Here is a 21,299-nt window from a genome sequence, read left to right on the forward strand (position 1 = left end):
AGGCTCCGAAGAATCTCAGTTCACACATGCTTCATAGAAACATGCTAGTTGGCAGCTAATATTCCAAAGAATCCACCTGCACTGAGCATGCCCCAGCCCAAGTTGCAGGGGCAGAACAGTATTTTGCCTGCAGTTGCTCCTCTTGGCAGCCAGATCTGCCTGTGGTATCAGGCACAGGACCTGAGAGTAAGGAGTCTGTCTCCAGTGCTTTCAGCTTTCTCCTTTCTGGGCACAGGCAGTGTGGAGGAGGAGGAAGCCTAACTGAAATGCAGAGGGCTGGGGAGTTTTATGGGAGGGTAGAGACTGGGTCAAAGTCTGTGCAGGATAGATTGGAATCTGAAGGGGCAGGAAGGAATAGTAGGACTGGAAGCCAGGGGATGAAACCAGGACTGGGTAGGTGTAGAAGTTGGTATTAGGAGCCGGTGAAGGTAATGAGTGAAGATAGATTGGACAAAGAAATGTTTATGTCTGCATGGGGAGATTGGGACTGGGTGGGCAAGATGACCAGGCTGAGAAGCCTGACGGTGAGGAGAGGGAAGGAGGTCCAAGGTAGGGAGACCAAGAGTTGGAATGGGAGTTAAGTTGAGGGAAAACAGGGATTCTGATAAGGAGCCCAGAGGGAGAGATTGGGACTGGGAAGAGGAACCCAGGGCGCACTTGGAGATTGGGGCTGAGATGAGGAGCTGGGAGACAAATCTGGGACAAGTGTGGTCAGAAGGGGTCAAGCTTGGCAAGAAAAGGGGCAGAAGGCTCTGTGCCCACTTGAGAACACTCCAGAAGCTGGAATTAAATCCAAGATTCTTCTTCAAGTGATTGCTCACATCCATTCCAGTTAGGTGTGCGTGCTGCGCGTGCACGTTTGTCGGAAACTTTTTACCCTAGCAACTCCAGTGGGCCGGCAGATCGCCCCCTGGAGTGGCGCCGCCATGGTGCTCCATATATACCCCTGCCGGCCCACCCGCTCCTCAGTTCCTTCTTACCGCCGTGTCGGTCGTTGGAACTGTGGAGCGCGGCATAGCTGTCCTCCACGTCCCTAGCTCTCCTTGTTAACTCTCGTTATTGTTATAGTTGTTAGTTAGATCGTTAAGTGTAATTAGTAAGTAATTAGGTGTAAATAGTGTTGTAGATAGTTATTCGCCGGGGGCTGTAGCCCTTTCCGGCACCCGGCACCGGGCTCATGCCTGGTTCGCCGGGCTTCAAGCAGTGTGCGGCCTGTAGGAAGCCTATGCCTACCAGCGACCCCCACGACGCGTGCCTGAAGTGCCTGGGGGAATCGCACAGATCGGACGAGTGCCGCATCTGCAAGGCTTTCAAGCCCAGGACAAAAAAGGAGAGAGACCAAAGACTCAGGACTCTCCTTATGGAGGCGGCACTTGACCCGGCGGCTTCGCAGGCCGTGATCTCGGCGCCGGCACCGGACCGCACCGGCACCGGGAAGACTCCCCGGCACCGACCTTCTCCGGCACCGGGTGCAGAGCCGAGACAGTCAGCGTCTGCTACTCCAGCCAGGCAAACCCGACTGGAGCGCCCGGCCTCGGCATGGGCCGCGGCGCCGCCGGCACCGTCAACTCCGGGCCCGACGGGTCCATCGAGTCCGGTGCCGCCGAGCTCCCCCATAAGATCTGGGGTTGAGCTATTGGTCCCATCCACGCCGGAGACCTTCGCCTCGGCACGGGACCTTATTGCCCTAACGGAGCCTACTCAGCCGCCACCCCCGGTACCTCCGGTGCGGGTCGCATCTAGAGGCAAGCCCATGATGTCGGCACCGTCTCGGGACTCGCGCTTGCGATCCCGGTCCCGACACCACGGCAGATCAAGATCTCACCGCCGCTCGCAGTCCCGGCACCGCTCCCCTCGGCGGTACCGGTCGCACTCGCGGCACCGATCGACCTCCAGACGGTCGCGGTCGGACTCCAGCCGCCGATACCGGCACCGTGACTCCAGGAGCCAGTCCCGCCGTCACTCACCGCGCCGGTCGACCTCCCGGCACCGAGCTGGTAGCAGGTCCCGGTCCCAGTCGACCTCCCGGCACCGCGTCGGTGGCAGGTCCCGGTCCCGATCCCGGCACCGAAGCGGCGGCCGGTACCGGTCCAGATCCCGGCACAGAGACAGAACCCGGTCCCGGTCCCGATCCCGGCACCGCTATGACGCCCGGTACTGATCCCCGGCACCGAGAAGATCTTCGCTGCCGACTCACGCAGACCCTTACCAGCCAGGGTCGGCTCCGCCGTGGCCTTCTAGGCAGCCGTCGGTGTCTTCGCAGACACACAGCGGGTATGCGTTGGGCACCGACCGGCAGGCGGCGCTTTTCCAAGACCCGCCGCAACAGGACCAAGGCCCGCAGCAGTGGGGGTTTTGGACCCCATGGGCATACCATCAAGCCCAGGGCCCCCAACAGCTTCCTGTTAGGCCTGCGACAGTGGAGCACAGGGTGCCGGAAGCCTCGTTGTCTCGCCCCCCTCCCTCCCCGGATGGAGAGGAAGGGTCCAAGCAGCAAGACTCCGCTCTGGCTCCTGAGACAGAGGCGAGGGCTGAGGGGGACCCCCCATTGGACACTCTCTTGCCGGGGGTCTCCTCATCCTCCTCCCCTGATGAAGCGGTGGCTGGCACCTCCTCCAGTAGCCCCCCCCCCCCGCTGGATCTCAGGGCGCACCAAGACCTCCTTAGGCGAGTAGCTCAGAATCTGAGCCTACAAGCCGAGGAGGTCTCTGAGATCGAGGATCCGATTGTCACCATCCTCTCGTCGGATGCTGCCACCAGGGTAGCCCTACCCTTCATTAGGACGATCCAGGCCAACGCCAACACAATCTGGCAGTCACCGGCCTCCATCCCCCCTACGGCGAGAGGTGTCGAGAGAAAGTACATGGGCCCCTCCAAAGGCTACGAGTACCTCCATGTCCACCCGACACCGGGTTCCCTGGTGGTGCAATCGGTGAATGACAGGGAGCGTCATGGACAGGAAGCTCCAGCCCCCAAATCCAGGGAGGCCAGGCGTATGGACCTCCTTGGACGCAAAGTCTACTCGGCTGGGGCCCTGCAGCTCAGGGTTTCGAACCAACAAGCCCTGCTCAGTAGGTACGCATTCAACTCGTGGGTGGCAGCGGACAAATTTAAAGAGCTGCTGCCACAAGACGCCCGCCAGGAATTTGCGGCCATCCTAGACGAGGGCAAGAAGGTTGCACGAACATTGTTGCAAGCTTCGTTGAACGCTGCAGACTCGGCTGCCCGCACCCTCGCCTCGGGGGTAACAATGCGCCGTATCTCCTGGCTGCAGGTCTCTGGCCTTCCACCGGAGCTCCAACATACCATCCAGGACCTCCTGTTTGAAGGCCAGGGCCTGTTTTCAGAAAAGACAGACCCGAGACTTAAGAGTCTCAAGGACAATCGGGTCATTATGCGCTCCCTAGGGATGCACACGCCGGGAACGCAACGCAGACCCTTCCGGCCACAGCAGCGCAGGTCATACCCCCAGTTCCGCCAACGGCAGGACCTCAATAGGCGCCGTGGCAGGAATGGAAGGCGTAGGCATTCGGGGAACCAATGGGGGCAGAATCACAGCTCCTCTAAGCCCCCGCCTGGACCCAAGCCTTCATTTTGAAGGTGCGCCCGAGGGCGCAGTAACAGTTTCCCCCACGGATCCTTCCCCCCCGTTTTCCAACCGCCTTTCGTTTTTCCTTCCGGCGTGGACCCAAATGACATCGGACCGCTGGGTCTTGCGTACGGTGCAGACGGGATACCGCCTGCAGTTTACATCGTTTCCTCCTTCCCGCCCCCCCTTCCTCGTCCCTCTTCAGGGACCCCTCTCACGAGCAATTCCTTCGACAGGAGGTACGGACGCTCCTCGACAAAGGAGCTATAGAGGTGGTTCCAGAAAACGAGAAAGGCAAGGGGTTTTATTCCCGCTACTTTCTGATCCCCAAGGCCAAGGGAGGCCTCAGGCCTATCCTCGACCTGCGAGAGCTCAACAGATACCTGGTGAAGTTGAAGTTCCGCATGGTATCCCTGGGGACCATTATCCCATCCCTGGATCTGGGAGACTGGTACGCCGCCCTCGACATGCAGGACGCTTATTTTCACATTGCCATTTGACCACACCACAGACGGTTCCTTCGTTTCGTGGTGGGCCCCCTTCACTACCAATTTGCAGTCCTCCCATTTGGCCTTTCCACGGCCCCGAGGGTCTTTACAAAATGCATGGCAGTCGTTGTGGCACATCTTCAGCGCAGTCGTATCCACGTGTTCCCTTACCTAGACGATTGGTTAATTCGGGGCACGTCGGAACTGCAGGTTTGCAGCCACGTCCGCGCGATCACCGGCCTGTTTGCTACCTTGGGCCTTATGATCAACATGGACAAGTCCACCCTGATCCCCACGCAGAGGGTGGAGTTCATCGGGGCCGTCCTGGACGCCACCGTCGCCAGGGCTCTTCTGCCGTTGCCGAGGTTCCAGGCATTGTCGGCGATTGTTCATCGATTGCGGGCAGCCCCCTTAACATCCATACGGACATGTCTAACCCTGTTAGGCCATATGGCAGCATGCACGTTTGTGACCGGTTATGCTCGGCTCCGCATGAGGCCCCTCCAGTTGTGGCTCATCGAACATTACCGGCCGGCAAGACAGCAGCTGGACATGCTGATCACAATCCCCCAGGGGGTGTTAGATTCTCTCGACTGGTGGCTGAACCAGTCGGTAGTATGTGCGGGGCTCCCCTTCCACCCGCCTCAGCCCTCGGTGTCCCTGACAACGGATGCCTCAGATCTTGGCTGGGGGGCCCACCTGGGAACCCTGAGAACACAGGGCCTGTGGTCCCCGCAGGAGGTGAGGTTGCACATCAACATGCAGGAGTTGAGAGCGGTCCGCCTTGCTTGTCAAACATTCTGTCACCAGCTTCAAGGTCGTTGTGTCGCGGTGTTTACCGACAACACGACGACCATGTACTATATCAACAAGCAGGGCGGCACCAGATCCTCTCCCCTATGTCACGAGGCGATGCAACTCTGGGACTTTTGTGTAGCCCACTCCATTCACCTCACGGCTTCCTTCCTCCCCGGAGTACGGAACACGCTGGCGGATCGCCTGAGCAGATCCTTCCTATCGCACGAGTGGTCCCTTCGCCTGGACGTCGCCCTCTCCATCTTCCAGAGGTGGGGTTATCCCCGTGTGGACCTCTTCGCGTCCGGGGGGAACAAGAAGTGCCAGGCGTTCTGCTCCTTTCAGGGCAGGGAGCCCAGGTCTATAGCGGATGCCTTCCTTATTCCATGGACGACCCACTTGTACTACACGTTTCCCCCTTTCCCTCTGGTCCACAGGGTCCTTCTGAAGGTGCGCAGGGACAGGGCTCGCGTGATCATGGTAGCCCCGGCGTGGCCCAGGCAGCATTGGTACTCCATGTTGCTGGACCTGGCCATAGCCGACCCAGTTCCCCTGCCCCTTCACCCGGACCTGATTACCCAGGAGAACGGGTCTCTCTGTCACCCGGACCTGCAGTCGCTGCACCTAGCGGCGTGGTTCCTGCGTGGCTGACCGGTTCTGAACTGCGCTGCTCCACACCGGTACGGGAGGTGCTTTTGGGCAGCAGGAAGCCTTCCACGAGAGCGACATACTCGGCCAAGTGGAAGCGTTTCTCCTGTTGGTGCGTGGAGAAAGGTCTCCGCCCTATGGAAGTTTCGGTGGCCAATATCTTAGACTATGTTTGGTCCCTCAAACAACAGGGTCTGGCGATATCGTCGTTGCGGGTCCACCTGGCAGCTATCTCCACCTTTCACCCGTGTGGGGATGGCCGCTCCGTTTTTTCTCACCCGACGGTGTCTAGATTCCTTAAGGGGCTGGAACGTTTATACCCTAACGTCCGACTCCCTGCTCCAACATGGGATCTTAACCTGGTGTTGTCTCGGCTCATGGGGCCCCCCTTCGAGCCGTTAGCTACTTGCTCCCTACTCTATCTCTCTTGGAAGACTGCCTTTTTAGTTGCTATCACCTCAGCTAGGCGGGTGTCGGAACTCCGGGCTCTTGTGGTAGACCCCCCGTATACAGTCTTCCACAAAGATAAGGTACAGCTGAGACCACACCCTGCCTTTCTCTCCAAGGTAGTCTCGACCTTCCACATCAACCAAGAGAGATTCCTCCCGGTTTTTTTCCCAAAACCTCACTCTTCAGGCGGGGAGCAGCAGCTCCACTCGCTTGATGTCCGTAGGGCTCTCGCGTTCTATGTGGAGAGGACCAAACCGTTCCGCAAATCCCCCCAACTTTTCGTGGCAGTAGTGGACCGCATGAAGGGGCTTCCTATCTCCTCACAGAGGTTATCCTCATGGGTTACTTCCTGTATCAGGACCTGCTATGAGCTGGCCCATGTTCCTACGGGCCGTGTGACTGCGCACTCTACCAGGGCGCAGGCGTCGTCGCTGGCTTTCCTCGCCTGTGTGCCCATCCAGGAAATCTGTCGGGCAGCGACCTGGTCATCGGTCCACACCTTTGCTTCCCGCTACGCCCTGGTCCAGCAGTCAAGAGAGGACGCGGCCTTCGGATCTGCAGTGCTCCATGCCGCAACTTCTCACTCCGACCCCACCGCCTAGGTATGGCTTGGGATTCACCTAACTGGAATGGATGTGAGCAATCACTCGAAGAAGAAAAGACGGTTACTTACCTTTGTAACTGTTGTTCTTCGAGATGTGTTGCTCACATCCATTCCACACCCGCCCTCCTTCCCCACTGTCGGAGTAGCCGGCAAGAAGGAACTGAGGAGCGGGTGGGCCGGCAGGGGTATATATGGAGCGCCATGGCGGCGCCACTCCAGGGGGCGACCTGCCGGCCCACTGGAGTTGCTAGGGTAAAAAGTTTCCGACGAACGTGCACGCGCGGCGCGCACACTTAACTGGAATGGATGTGAGCAACACATCTCGAAGAACAACAGTTACAAAGGTAAGTAACCGTCTTTTTCTGAGTGTGTGTATTCGTTTGCTGTCAGCAAATATCTGTGAAATCCACTGATAAAATTTCTTTCAGCATGCTCTAGTGGTTGGTTCACATAGAAGATGACCTACAGCTGCTATCAGTTACTTCAGGGTTGCCCAATTTACGGCCCACGGACAATACACAACCTACCAGAGCATATCGTAAGGCCTGCAGCCTGCTTCAACACAGTATACTAATGGCTGATTCATTAGCGTTTTGTCATCATGTTTACTTCATTTTAGTTTACAGAAGTGTGTAAATGTAGTGTACATAGAAATAACATGTCTAAATACATACAAAACAAACTGAACTTAAAATATGAATCAATAGTGGTGACTTTAAATCTTATTTTAATAAGTAGAATGTGTTTGGCCCACACAAGGTTATGCTTAGGTTTATGTGGCCCTCCTGTGTAATAAGGTTGGTCACTAGTGTGTTACTTCATTAGCTCAAGTGTCAGAAATCTGTTCAGTGAATCTAACTGTTCCAACCCTGCTGATGACCCATGTGGGTGTCTGTGTGATGTCACGTGATAGATTTTGGGGTGTTTTTCAGTTTGTTTTATTAAAAAACCTTATGAAATAATCCATAAAAAAAGTACTTTAAAAGAACATTAAGGTTGAAAAATCAAGCACTCCCAAGTTAGGAAATGCCTAATTAAGATTCTTCTTCGAGTGCTGTCCCTGTGGTTTTTCCACTTCAGGTGTTGGCGCATCCCAGCATAACTGCTGAGAGATTTATGGCAGCAGTGACCACGTGGGTCATCTTGCAGTGCCGCATGTAGCACGTGCATGTCCCAGGCCCTTCAGTTCCTTCTCAGCTGTCCTCGGCTGAAGACGGAGCTCTGGGGCAGTGTTAGCACTCTTCTGTAAAACCATTAGAAAAATAGTTTAATTAGATAGTCAGATAGAAAGTTATAGTTACTGTTAGTGTTACTTTATTGAAAAAAAAATTGATTTTATTAGCTGCTTTCCCTCAGGGGACGGTTACCCATTAAGATGCCTAGTTCTCCAGGCTTCAAACCCTACGGCTCCTGCTGCAGAGCTATGCCCGTTTCATTGTGTGTATGCTGTCTGGATGAGAGGCATATCTCCCAAAAACGCCCCCACTGCAGCAATTTGAAAGCAAGAGCCTGACGTGACAGGGATCTATGGCTATAAATGATTTTAATTGAGAAATCCCTCCAGCCAGAGTCCGACAAGCAGACTGCCTCTCTAGGCACTCCTCCAAATGGGAAGGGAGACAGACCCTGTGAAAGACCAAAAAAGACTTTTTTCTCTCTCCTGCTAGATTGCTACACTTGATGCCGACATATGCTTAGGTGAGCACCATTGACGCTCCAGGCACCTCCGGCACTGCTGAAGTCCGAGCAAAGGAGACTGAACTGAGGCACAGACAAAGGCATGCCTCCTCCATGGCATCGAGTTCCCTGTAATGGGACTCGGCACCGAGCATCTCCTCAGGTGCCATCCCTCTGCTTCCAGCACTGACTGTGCAGTCGGCATGGGTGGACAAAAACAAGTCGGCACCGGCCGCACCAACTAAACAGTCATAGTGTCAGTCAGCACCGACGCCTGCATTGGCGAGCACTGACCCTGGGACACTGATGGCCCAGACATTAGTACCAACACAGTCTCTGCTGATATTGTTGACACCACACTCCCTGATATTTGGTACCAAGAGCTCTCCAACAGGCTACAGAAGAGATCCTAACAGCTCTCATGACATTGCACAATCTTCCAGCAAAGATGAGGAGGACATGCTGGAGCAAAACACCTTCTCATCACACCACTCCTCATCGAAAGCACACTGCACACCATGGAACCATATGGGACCAAGATACCATCAGACAACTCAACCATGGTGTGGATCACCGTGGATTTACCCCCCTATGGTCTTCCCCATGCCATGGGCACATTGGGAACCCTGGGCGTCTTAAAGGGATCCACATCCCAGGCCTTCCGCAGCTCACAGATGCAAACTGCACTCTAATCCTTTGTCTCTCATACTGCAGCCTATGGAGGCTCAGGATGTAGGAAAGGACACAGAAACTGGCACAGACCAAGAAACTACATTTCTTGCTCACAATTCTTCCTCCATAGATGAGGCTATTATGCCCCCACTACCAGCTTCGGCGGATGATTTCAAGCAGTTTCAGGGCTGTTTAAGTAGGTCACTCACAGCCAGGACATCCTGCTAGAGGAGGTATGGACAAACCAGCCCAAGCTGGTACAAATACTACAACCATCATCTACCTCCAAAATCGCTCTTCCTATCAACGATGCCATCTTAGATCCAGCGGAGACCATTTGGCAGACACTGACCTGAATTCTGCCAACATGCAAAAGAGCGTATAGAAAGTACTATGTACCCTCAAAAGGGGCAGACTTTCTCTTTGCACATCCACCCCCCAGCTCCTTAATGGTCAATGCTGCAAATCAGCACGGCAAACAACCACAGTTTAAATCAACACCACAGGAGAAAGAACACAAGAGACTAGACATGTTTGGGCGTAAAGTGTACTCTTCAGGCACCCTACAACTCAGAGTGGCCAATTATTCCGCATTGTTGGCAAAATATTACTACAGTAACTACAGGAAACTTAGCTTGTTCACAGCAGAGCTCCCAGAGGAGAAACAGTCACAATTTCAAACCATCATCAATGAGGGTCAACTGATATCCAAAAGAACCCTACTGGCGTCACTAGACACCTTGGATATGGCAACCAGAACCACAGCAACAGTCGTAGTAATGTGCTGGTAATCCTGACTACAGGCCCCGAGTATACCCAAGGAACTTCAAACAAAGGTAGAAGACCTACCTTTCAGTTGAAAAAAGCTTTTCTCAAAGTAAACTGATGAGGTGTTTCATTCGATGAAGGACTCTCGGGCCACCCTTCGCACTTTGGGGATATATATGCTACCTGTGATGAGAAGAAGGTACCAGTTGTATCAAAGACTTAGAGACTCCTCTAACAGCCGGCAACAACATCAGCCTTACAACAATCAATGGCAACGTTCACAGCGTTGACGAATGCCCTAGTCAGAGGCGCCCACTTTCCAATCGGCTCCTCCAAAACCACAATTTTGAAAAGTTGGTCGAGGATTTGAACAACCTTCCTCATAAGACAGCACCTATGCCTGACCCGTCCCCAATTTTTGGTCATTTACTTCGCCCTTTTTATCACATCTGGATCTCAATCACATCGGACCAATGGATTTTAGAAATACGTCGGGATATACCATCCTTTTACCTCCTGATCACCTAATCTACCCCCTTCCACATCCCTCTTCAGGGACCCTTCTCACAAGCACCTGTTACGACAAGAAGTCGATCATCTTCTACAACTAGGTGCCATGGAATTAGTTCCATCGAAATTCAAAGTGAAGGGATTCTATTCCTGTTATTTCCTGACCCAGAAGAAGAACGGTGGATGGAGACCTATCCTGGACCTAAGGAAGTTCAACAAGTTTGTACGCTCCCAAAAGTTCAAAATGGTCACATTGGGCACGATTCTCCCAGTGCTGCAACAGGGAGACTGGTTTTCAGCCCTCAGCCTCCAAGATGCTTATTTCCATATCACCATTCATCCCACTCATTGGAAATTTCTGCATTTCATGGTAGGACAGGAACACTTCCAGTACAGAGTACTACCATTCGACCTATCCACTCCACCAAGGGTTTTCTCCAAAATCCTAGCTCTGGTAGCAGCACATCTATGCAAACAGGGAATTATGAAGTTCCCCTACCTATATGATTGCCTTCTCAAAGGCCCAACTTGACAAGTAACAATGGTCACAGTCCAGACCACTATCACACTGTTCCGGGAGCTAGGGTTACAGATAAATGAATGGAAATTGACTGTAATCCTGGTCCAACAACTGGACTTCATCTGGGCACACCTCAGTGCCATAGAAGCCAAGGCATCCCTGCCCCCAGCTGGATTCACAACTCTCACAAAGCTTATCTCCAAGGTATGAACCAGCCCCCAGATACAGACTTGTGCTGTCCTGCAACTACTAGGACACACAGCAGCCACAACATTCATGGTATGACTCAGAAGACTACATATGCAGTGCCTACAGGGCTGATTAAGCACGGTATACATACCCAGCAAACACAGCGTACACACATGACTCGCAGTACCACCCAGTGTCCTGGACCCTTTACCATGATGGACAAGACCACAAAACATTTGTATGGGCATCCCGCTTCAACAGGAACACCCATCAGTTGTGATCACCACAGATGCCTCACTGATTAGGTTGGGGCGCACATATGAATCAACACACAATTCAAGGCAAATAGTCTCCGATGGAGACTCAGTTACACATCAACTTACTAGAGCTATGTGTAATCTGCAGTGCCTGCAGGCATTTTCTATCTCATAGAAAGAACAAGTCCATTTGCATTATAACTGACAATATTGCATGCATATTTTACATCAGCCACCAAGGAGGAGCTTGTTCACACTCGTTATGCACCGAAGCCATGAAACTGTGGAACTGGTGCATATAACGCAACATAAACATCTTGGCATCCTACCTACTGAGCTGTCAGAATGCGATGACGGACACACTCAGCAGGTACTTATCCCAAGACCACGAATGGGAGATGAATGGTGAGGTTCTGAAATCAGTCTTCAACTGGTGGGGCATTCCCATTATCGACTTGTTTGCATCCCCGATGAACTGCACATGCGCAACGTTCTGTACACAAGTGAGACTGGGACCACGATCACTGGAGAACGCCTTCCTCATCAAATGGGAGGTGCAACTCGTGTGCATTTCTACTGCTATCACATGTGATACACAAGATGCGAACAGACAGGGCCAAAGTTATCCTCATAGTCCCAACATGGCCCAGACAAGCGTGGTACCCTTACCTGATGCACCTGGCGGTATGCGCCCCACAAGCTCTCCCTCGTCATCTGGATCTGCTGTCTCAGCACAACAGTCGCACTCTTCACCCGAATCCAGAGATACTCCACTTACAAGCATGGCTCCTGCATGGTTCTGTCATGGTGAACTAACCTGCTTGGAACAAGTTAAACATCTATTATTAAACAGCAGGAAGTTGACCATCCATAATACCTACCTTCAAAAATGGAAGAGGTTCTGTGCCTGGTGCCAGGAAAAACATTTAATGGATGCTACAGTACCACTACCATTAATGCTGAAATACCCACTGGAGCTGAAAATGTTAGATTTAATAGTGAACTCAGTCAAAGTCTTTCTTGCCGCCATTTCTGCATTCCATCAGGGGATTGATGGAACCTCGATGTTTGCCCACCCAACTAATAAACACTTCCTCAAGAGTGTCCTAAACATTTACCCAGAAGTTCGATGACCTATCCCAGCATGGGACCTCAACCTGGTGCTGAAATGCCTCACCACACCACCATTTGAACCATTGGCCATCTGCTCCTTGCTACATTTATCTATGAAAGTGGCTTTTCTGGTCATTATTACATACGCCAGATAGGTGAGTGAGATAGGGGCACTCAGCTGAACCTCCAAACCCAGTATTCTTCAAAGAGAAAGTCATGCTAAATCTATACTCTAAATTCCTACCAAAAATAACTTCAGCATTTCATATGAACCAACCAATACATCTCACTACGTTCTACTCTAAGCCGCCCTCCACACATTGAACATTAGGGTGCGCTGGCGTTTTACATTGAAATTCCCTGGACTTTTCGTCTCTACTACCGAGTGCTCGAAAGGAGACGCTGTATCCACTCAGAGACTGTCTAAATGGATTTCCACATGCATTCAAATGTGCTGTTGTATCCGTAATATAGAACCACCTGAACACATTAGAGCACATTCTAATCGATCTGTTTCAACCTCAATAGCATTCCTAAATAATGTTCCAATACTAGAGATTTGTAAAGCGGCCACTTGGGCCTCCGTCCACGCATTGCTGAGCACTGAGCAATCACTCATGACTCCAGGGCTGACGCTATAGTGGGCCTCACAGTACTTACTTCAGTGGCTCAAATGAACCCGAAGTCCCCCCATCACTATGAAGGGCACTGCTCTACAGTCACCTGAACTGGAGCACCCACAGGGACAGCACTCAAAGAAGAAGGGAAGGTTACTCACCTTGTGCAGTAACTGAAGTTCTTTGAGATGTGTGTCCCTGTGGGTGCTCTACTACCCGCCCTTCTCCCTTGTACTTCAGAGTTCTCAGTAGGGACTCTGCAGTATAAAAGAAACTAGAGGACTCAGGTCATGAGTGCACGAGTTACATGCAGCACCAACAGCACTGCGAGACCCACGCAGGCACTGCTACATAAATCTCCAATCAGTGGTGCTGGGACACACCGACATCTGAAGTGGAGCAGCCACATGGACATACATCTCGAGGAACCTCTGTTACTGTACAACGTGAGTAACCTTCCCTTGCCTGTGCAAACTCAACAGGGCCCCTTTGTGCATATGCATTCTGATACAGTCTTTTTATTAAATTATCGGATACTATATTTTCTGCAGGACCCCTACCTCATTGACTGCATAGAATGGACCATACCTTAGGGACCAATATATATAATACATTCCCACAATGAAATTGAGGCACCATTTGTCACTTTTCAAAATATAAGCCGTATCATTTGTGTGTATATGCATACTGTATTTGTTATTTTGTGTGTATTATGGTAGTGTCCAGGGACCAAGCAAGAACAGTACAAACCCAGAGTAATAAACAGTCTCTTCCCTGGAGAGCATACAGTATACATAGAGCCTTGCATGGATACAAAATTTATATCTGCAGATGTAAAGCGGTTATCTGCAAAACTGCCAGACTCTACCAAGAACTTTATCTGTTTTCTCTACCTCATGGGACTCTCTTATTCAAAATAATTGTAGTATTTTATTAAAGAAAGTGCTTAGAGTCTAGCCTATGAAGAATGCTACTCAGCATTATAACACTTCCAAGGACACAGCCCTTAGCTAACATTAATGAAAAGACTTAAAATCAAAGTTAATTTGGAGGCAGCAAATATTAATTTATTTGATCCTTTATTGAAAAGATCAACCAAATAGTGCTCTGTGGTCATCTAATTGATTAGGGATTAGAGGTTATCAGTGTAATGATAACCACCGTGGCACATTCAGGTTTGTCATTTTCTAGAGACTTATTCTGGGCTCACCACTGTGAATATTTACTTGGGGAATTGCAGTAATTGTATGTGGAAAATAAGTTGTGTAATTACATTTGTATTTTTGCATGTGGGTTTTTTTTTTGAAAACCGAGTTCCAAATTTGTGATGAGAAGTGGGGCTTGAGGCCACCAAGTTTGTTGTGAGACTTATCCAATGTATAGACTAATCAGGTTCTGCTCTGTGTGTGTGCATATCTGAGCAAAAGGTATAGGTTATGTATCCAAGGAGGAGGAATATTATGTAAATCATTCCATGTGCTCAAGTATTTATAAAACAAAAACAAGTAAAAAAAAACTGTTTTAGTGCGGTTTAAATGTAACTATAACAATAGCACAATGGTCATTGCTATTAAATCTTAAGGGACTAGGCTGTTACTGTTTATCTCCTAGATGCTATCCTAGCTGAGGCATTGGGTGCAGGTATAATATCTGTCAACAAGAGTAGATTAAGATGCAGGGATATTTTTTTCCCCCATGTTATTTGAGCTGGTTTCTCATGGGAAGCAGAACATGCCTTCAATAAACAGTGGTGTGTCTGAAGTATCGTATTGCCCTTTACTGGTCACTAGTGACTTGAAGGAGAAGCTTGTCTCTCCCAGGCAAGTGTTTGAGCACTGTTTTATTGTTTGGTAAAGGAAGCTTGGCAATGTGCCTTTGAAAGAACATTCGAGTTACTGTAGTCACATTGGTTGAAGGTCATTTAAATCATGTGTGTCTACTTTATAATTTTCTAAAGGGCCCGCCTCACCATGCATCTCGGCTGGTGTTGTGCAAGAAATCTCTTAAGGTTTATTGCAATCACTTGGGCTAGACTGGCCAATAATTATCTGCTATGGTTTCAGCAGTTTGGAATCATTATCTATGATGGGTTTACAGGGAATAATCCCTTTTAGGCTTCCCTTGTCTTTATTATGAAAATGAATCAGTAGGAATAGTCACATATATTCACATCATGACCCATATGTTTTGATGGTTCTGTAAATGTATGCTTTGGGTTAGATGCATTAAAGCTGTTAAGCATTTACCCCGCTACTAATCTTTTATTTCCTTAATGGAGATGAAGTGGACTGTGTTTGTTTGTTACATATAAATAGTATCTGAAGCAGTCTTCTTTTGATACAAAAGTACAGTGGCATTTTAATTCCTGATTCCTGGAGTGTCTTTAAAACAAAGAAGGCCTGTTAGAACCAAATTCTTTAGCATTATTATGTATTATTATGATTATTTGTATTGTGATATTGCTATTAAGGTTTGGGGCCCACTTAGATTGTAAATTCTTTGAAGCAGGGACCACCTTTTTGTTGTGTTTGTACAGCACCTAGTACAATGGGGTCCTGGTCCATGACTGAGGCTTCTAGGTGGAACCCTGTGTGGGACTAGCGTATAGCCCTGCAGCAGGACTAGGATCCCACAGGGCCTGCAGGACCCACTGCCATAATAGTGGGAACGGGATTAAAAAAAGTCCCACACAGGGCTTTACTTCTAGGCACCATCACAATACAAATACTAGATGATGATCATGATGATGATGTTTAGGCACCACGCACACACACACAGTGACAAACAGACCCTGCTTCAAAGAATTTACAGTCTGAATAAGCTCTTCAGTTGTACCATGATGAAATGTGTCTTTGTGAAACACAGGGAAGATCACCCCATGCTCTTTTTTGTGCTGGTTTGGTTTTAGTATAATCACATAATTTAAAGGGTTTATGCAGCCTAATGTCCTGTAACATCAAGAGTTATATTTGGGATATATAAAGTGGGAAAATTCAGAACAATAGCCCAAACTAGTTCTAGTATGCTCTTTTGTGCCTAGACAGTATTATCCTAAGTTCATATTGCCAAGAAACATACAAAATTAATAGGGTTTATTTTGCTATTATCATAAAATGTCACATGTGCCCTCTGCTGGTTATGTATCTGCAGTGGATCATAGAATATCAGGGTTGGAAGGGACCTCAGGAGGTCATCTAGTCCAACCCCCTGCTCAAAGCAGGACCAATTCCCAACTAAATCATCCCAGCCAGGGCTTTGTCAAGCCTGACCTTAAAAACCTCTAAGGAAGGAGATTCCACCACTTCCCTAGGTAACCCATTCCAGTGCTTCACCATTCTCTGAGTGAAAAAGTTTTTCCTAATATCCAACCTAAACCTACCCCACTGCAACTGGAGACCATTACTCCTTGTTCTGTTCATTCTGGATGAATGAACGCTGTCCATAAATAATGGTTTATAGCAGGGCAAATGCTGAGATAGAAAATTTATCCAAATCCCCTCTCTGGCTTGAGTTTTATTGCATGGCTTCTGGTTTTACCCAAATTGACACCAGTTTTACAGGAGTCTGTAGTTGCATTCTTGCCACTCACTTTTACAAATAGTTACCTAAAAAAATACAAACCCAGAAAAGTACAAAACCATAGAGGGCAGCTCCTTCTGGATTTTCCCAGAGCTCCCTGCACAACTTCTTTGCTTGTGTCTCATCTGACAGTGAAAACACCCTTATTTTAAGGTGTTAAGCCTAAATAGACTGAGCTGCATGTAGCTGGCTCCCTGCTGGTAGTGTCTACCTGAGCTGCTGCTGAATCTAAGCTGGGAATTCTCCTCAAAACTTCTGGCTGCCTGGCCTGGCAGGACCTTCCTAAGAACACCACTGGAGCAGGGTGTGGCAGAGCTCCATGATCCCTTGCAGGGGGTTCGAAAAGACCTGTCCCATGGTCGAACACCAAAATTACATATTCACAAAGAATTTGCTAGTATTAGTTCTCTAGTTTGATCCAGCATCATCCAAGCCTGTTAGTACTTATAAATCCACAACTTTTCAGAGGTCATCAGGATGGAACATCCAGTGTTGAGGATATTAAATCCACCAGGGCTCTTTATAAAAAGCTGTGGTCATCAAGCAAGGGAGAAGAAACACAGCCATTTGTCTTGAGTGTCCGACTTCTGAGCAAGAGTAAAGAACATCAGCCCTGACACTCTTGTAGATGCTTAACAGAGACTGAGAGTTATTCAAAGTAATACATCTCTACTCCGATATAACGCAACCTGATATAACACGAATTTGGATATAACACGGTAAAGCAGCACTGCCGGGGGGGGGGGGGGGGGCGCTATGCACTCCAGTGGATCAAAGCAAGTTCAGTATAATGCGGTTTCACCTATAACACGATAAGATATTTTGGCTCCCGAGGACAGCGTTATATCTGGGCAGAGGTGTAATTATTTAAAAAGAGCCACTAGAGAAGATTGGTGATCCTCTAATGAGGAAGGGACAAGATCAGAGATGTGACAAGACAGGCAAATAGCATCTTGATTAATACTGAGGTAGGGCATTTGTTTGGGTGAAGAATGAGGATATGTTTTGGACGTAAGAGGCTTTTCTGGAGTTTTTTCTTTTTTGTTATCTCTATTTGATTATTTAAAACTGCTGGCTGTTGGAGTTAATTTATTTGTGTTTTAATATTAATTTTGTCAGTTATTGTAAGTCTGATTATTGGCAAGACACTCAGCTTTTGTGTGGGCATTGTTTTTAATGATCTAAATAAAGAAAAATAAAGAAGAACATCCCCTTTTTGTAGTCTGTGAGGGAAGTAATGACATAAGACAAGGGAAATGCAAAAGAATCAAGGACAAGTTCAGGGACGTGAGAAGATAAGATGTACTTGAACTCAGGTACTTCTCTTGGTTATGCTTTCCATGCTAAAGGAAAGGAGAAGACTAACGGATGTGCCAATAATGTCGAAAGAAGGTGTTTGGGTTCATAGAGCTTTGGAATGCTTTTCATGTTGAGCAGCGGCTACAGTCTGTGTAAGCAGAAAGAGTAGTAGTAACTTTCTGGGATTAAGCCTCACAGCATTGTTTACTGTATGTAGGCTTTATGACGTGCGTGGTGTTGGTATGTGTAACAGAGAATCTGGCATGTTCTTTTAATTTAAAAATGAGAAGTATAGACCTTAAAAAGTGGGTATGGAAATATATCCCATCTCACCATAGCCTGACATGTTTCCTTTTCCTTTATTAAAAATGTATTACCTTGGAAACCTCGGATATTAAATAACTTGTTTCCAGTGGACTCCATGGCTGTCGTGACGTTTTTTTTTGTTTTTAGTAAAGGCAGATAGTAGACATAATTGGACACTAGCAACAACAAAAATTATTTCTTTTTGACCACCATGGAATATTGTGAGACATAACAATGCACAGCAATCATTTAAATTACAGAGCTTGCTTTTGTTGTGGGCCTGAAAACACTGCTGTTAAAAAGAGGATGGCGAGGGAACCAAACCGTGATCCTCCATCTTCTTTTAATAAAATATTGTTATAATTAAGGTGCTAAACAGAGAGAGAAAAGTATTGTACCATTTAGTTTTTAGTATTTTATCCGCTTGTTTAGTAGACTCATTTCTATAAACTTGTAAATTCTAACAAACCAAAATTTCTTTAACGTTGATTTTTATTAGAAATGTCATTCAGAGGAGTTTATGTCTTGATGATTGGGTATGTAGGGTGGGAAACTGAGTCAGAAGTAAACCCAATTTAGGCTTAATCAGTTTTCGCCTTTATACAATTTCAGACAGAATTATTGTTACTTAGTGTCTGGACATAAATTTGAGATAGACAGATAATAACAGACAAGACAGAATAGGTAAATGGGCCCAAGTTACCACATTAAAGGGCACTAAGAAGTCCTTCCATGATGGTTGTCGCCTCCCCTGATCTCCTGGTCTGGTCCTTCAGTCCCATCCTTCAGTTTCTGGTGCAGTGCTTCTCCAGTTTGGGCCCATGTTAACATGGATCCTTATACATCTTCATATCACAAATTATTTATCTTTATCCAGTTGGCTTTTAGCATATACCACTTGATTATTTTTTTTAGTGTAACCTATACATTACACATGTCCGCAGGGACGTGATGCCAGCCACTTCAAGGAGTGGCGCAGGGCATAAGGGGGGCAATCCTGCAGTTGTAGTTTGCCCACCCCTGGCCTAGAAGTAGGCCAGGGGGGGCGGGCACGGGGCCGGATACCAATTTACCAATGGGTAGAAAATGAAGTTGTTGTTGTTAAGACCACCTACCTTGTCTTGATTTCAGCTGTGAAATTTCCAGTCTGAGTTTTAAGCTAGAATATTTCATAGATAAATTTTTTTTAAAAAAATGCTTGTTTATAAAGATTGGGTCCAAATCTACTCTGTTGCCCGACTGCAGCTATCTTGACTAATAACCCTACCTTCCATACCCTCCTTAAAATTCACTACTTTGATTAACCTGCGACAACTAATTTCCATTTTTGTTATTTACTTCTGTTCTTGTGTGTAACATAGCACTTCTAAAATAGAACCTGAATTTAAAGAAAAAACAAACAAATTTGGAACTGTCAAGCCAAACCACAATTGCAAATAAAAACAAACTAAATCACTCTCTATTCTGTTGCATCCCTTGTTTGTTATATGTTTAGTTTAGGGCCCAAACCTGCCAATGCTACTAAATGTAGTTCTTCCTATTGGGAATAGTGCACTGACCTCCCTGGGATCAATTTATCAATTCAATAGCATTTGAATATTGAAATAGCATCCATCAGCATAGTATCTAAGTGCTGCTGTAAACTAATCATAGCAGTGAGTATTATACTTGGGTGTTTGTAGGATCAGCCCATTAATTTGTAAACTCTTCTGAGCATATAGACATTGTCTTATGCTTGTAAAGCACTGTAACCTTCATGACACTGCAGAAATTGTAATTGAATTCAGTGGCATTTCAATTGTGTGGCTGAAGCAGAGTTTGACCTATTAAACTTAATACCATTCTATTAAAAAACTTTCAAGTACACCTTCAGTTAGCTAGATTGTCTTTAGCATTAGTATTTTATTTTTCTTTGGACAGTTAAGTACAGTACAAAAAAATTAATTTGTCTTTATTCTTAAAATGCTAGCTATGGATGTAAATCACATTCTTGTTAAATTAATTCCAATATAACTTAAGTCTTGTTGGGTTTGTCATGCAGGTTAGCATCCAGCCTTCTGAATGGCATCGCTCTCTTCTTCTTCCTCAGTGCTGGCTGGGATTTATGAGTAGAACATACCATGCAGTTTTACAGGTAATTTGAGTTGTGTGGTGTTTTGTGTATTTTTCAGCTTTACCATCAAGGACTTCTCTGCAAATGGGAAAATTTTTTTTTAGAAAGACTCTGCATTTCAACTTGAATGCAAGAAAATTAAATAAAAATAAGGCAGGTCATCAAATTAAAGTTTAATAAGAGTTCAGCCACAGCCAGCGTCTGGTAGAGGCAAATTTTGCACAGGTCTGGTTTCTGCTCAAGAATTGACACTCCTAGCCTTACTCCTGTTCAGAGTCCTACTGGAGTCGATGGTTCAGCCTGTGTATCACTATTAGAATTTGGGCTCTGACCTTGAATTTTTATCAATTATTCATTATTGAAAGGAATTGTATGAAAATACTGAAAAGTGGAACAATGCGGATAGAAAAGAAACTCATCTCCCCTTCCAAAAAAAAATTAAAATGTTTCATATGTCTGTTTTACACACACACACACACACACACACCCCTCTTTCTCTTTGTAATCCTTTGTATCAGTCAGGATTAGAAAGAGAAATGCTGTCGTATTATAAGAGAGACTGTATTGGCAGTATTTCTGACCCACCCCAAAGCAGGAAGTACTGGAAATTTGACCAGAGAATCTGTTCCAGTAAGATTATGCAGCCTGATTTCCAGACCACAGACGTTCCAATCTATAAAATTGTAGCAATAAATAGCTTCCCTGTCAAAAGCAATGTATGGTTGGCTTTGTCCTGCTGTCGGGGATGATTCATATTTTCTCCCATGTATGTCATGTGATACTAGACACTTTCATAGTCTGAGCAGCTCAGATTGCTGAGTAAATTCCAAAAGTTTCATGGAAGGTATCGTCTTTGGTGAGGTAATGTAACAGAATTTATACATGAATGAGGGAGCCATTAGAGATACCATTTTCAAAACAAATCACTTTTTAATTAGCACCAAATTCTCAGATTTAAACACAGCCTTGTTTCAAAACAGAACTAGCAAACCTACTTTTTAAATAGTAATTTTAGGTCTTAACTGTACAGAGTAGTACTTGTTGCCTATATTTTGTTGTTCTCCTCTTTCATCTGTCTACCTCAAACACTAAGATTTTGTGAAAA

At 47.3% G+C, this 21,299-nt stretch overlaps 1 protein-coding gene across 9 annotated transcripts in view; it reads left to right on the forward strand.

Annotated features, from left to right (window-relative positions):
• The window catches only part of FOCAD (focadhesin), a 221,207-nt gene that overhangs the window by 144,693 nt on the left and 55,215 nt on the right, over positions 1–21,299 (forward strand). For all 9 annotated transcript variants that reach the window (XM_030567748.1, XM_030567746.1, XM_030567747.1 and 6 more), the window contains one exon: positions 20,123–20,215. In XM_030567748.1, coding sequence (XP_030423608.1) covers positions 20,123–20,215 — 93 coding nt within the window. The remainder of the gene's footprint in view (positions 1–20,122; positions 20,216–21,299) is intronic.

Source organism: Gopherus evgoodei, chromosome 6 (assembly GCF_007399415.2).
Source record: "Gopherus evgoodei ecotype Sinaloan lineage chromosome 6, rGopEvg1_v1.p, whole genome shotgun sequence".
Taxonomy (NCBI): domain Eukaryota; kingdom Metazoa; phylum Chordata; order Testudines; family Testudinidae; genus Gopherus; species Gopherus evgoodei.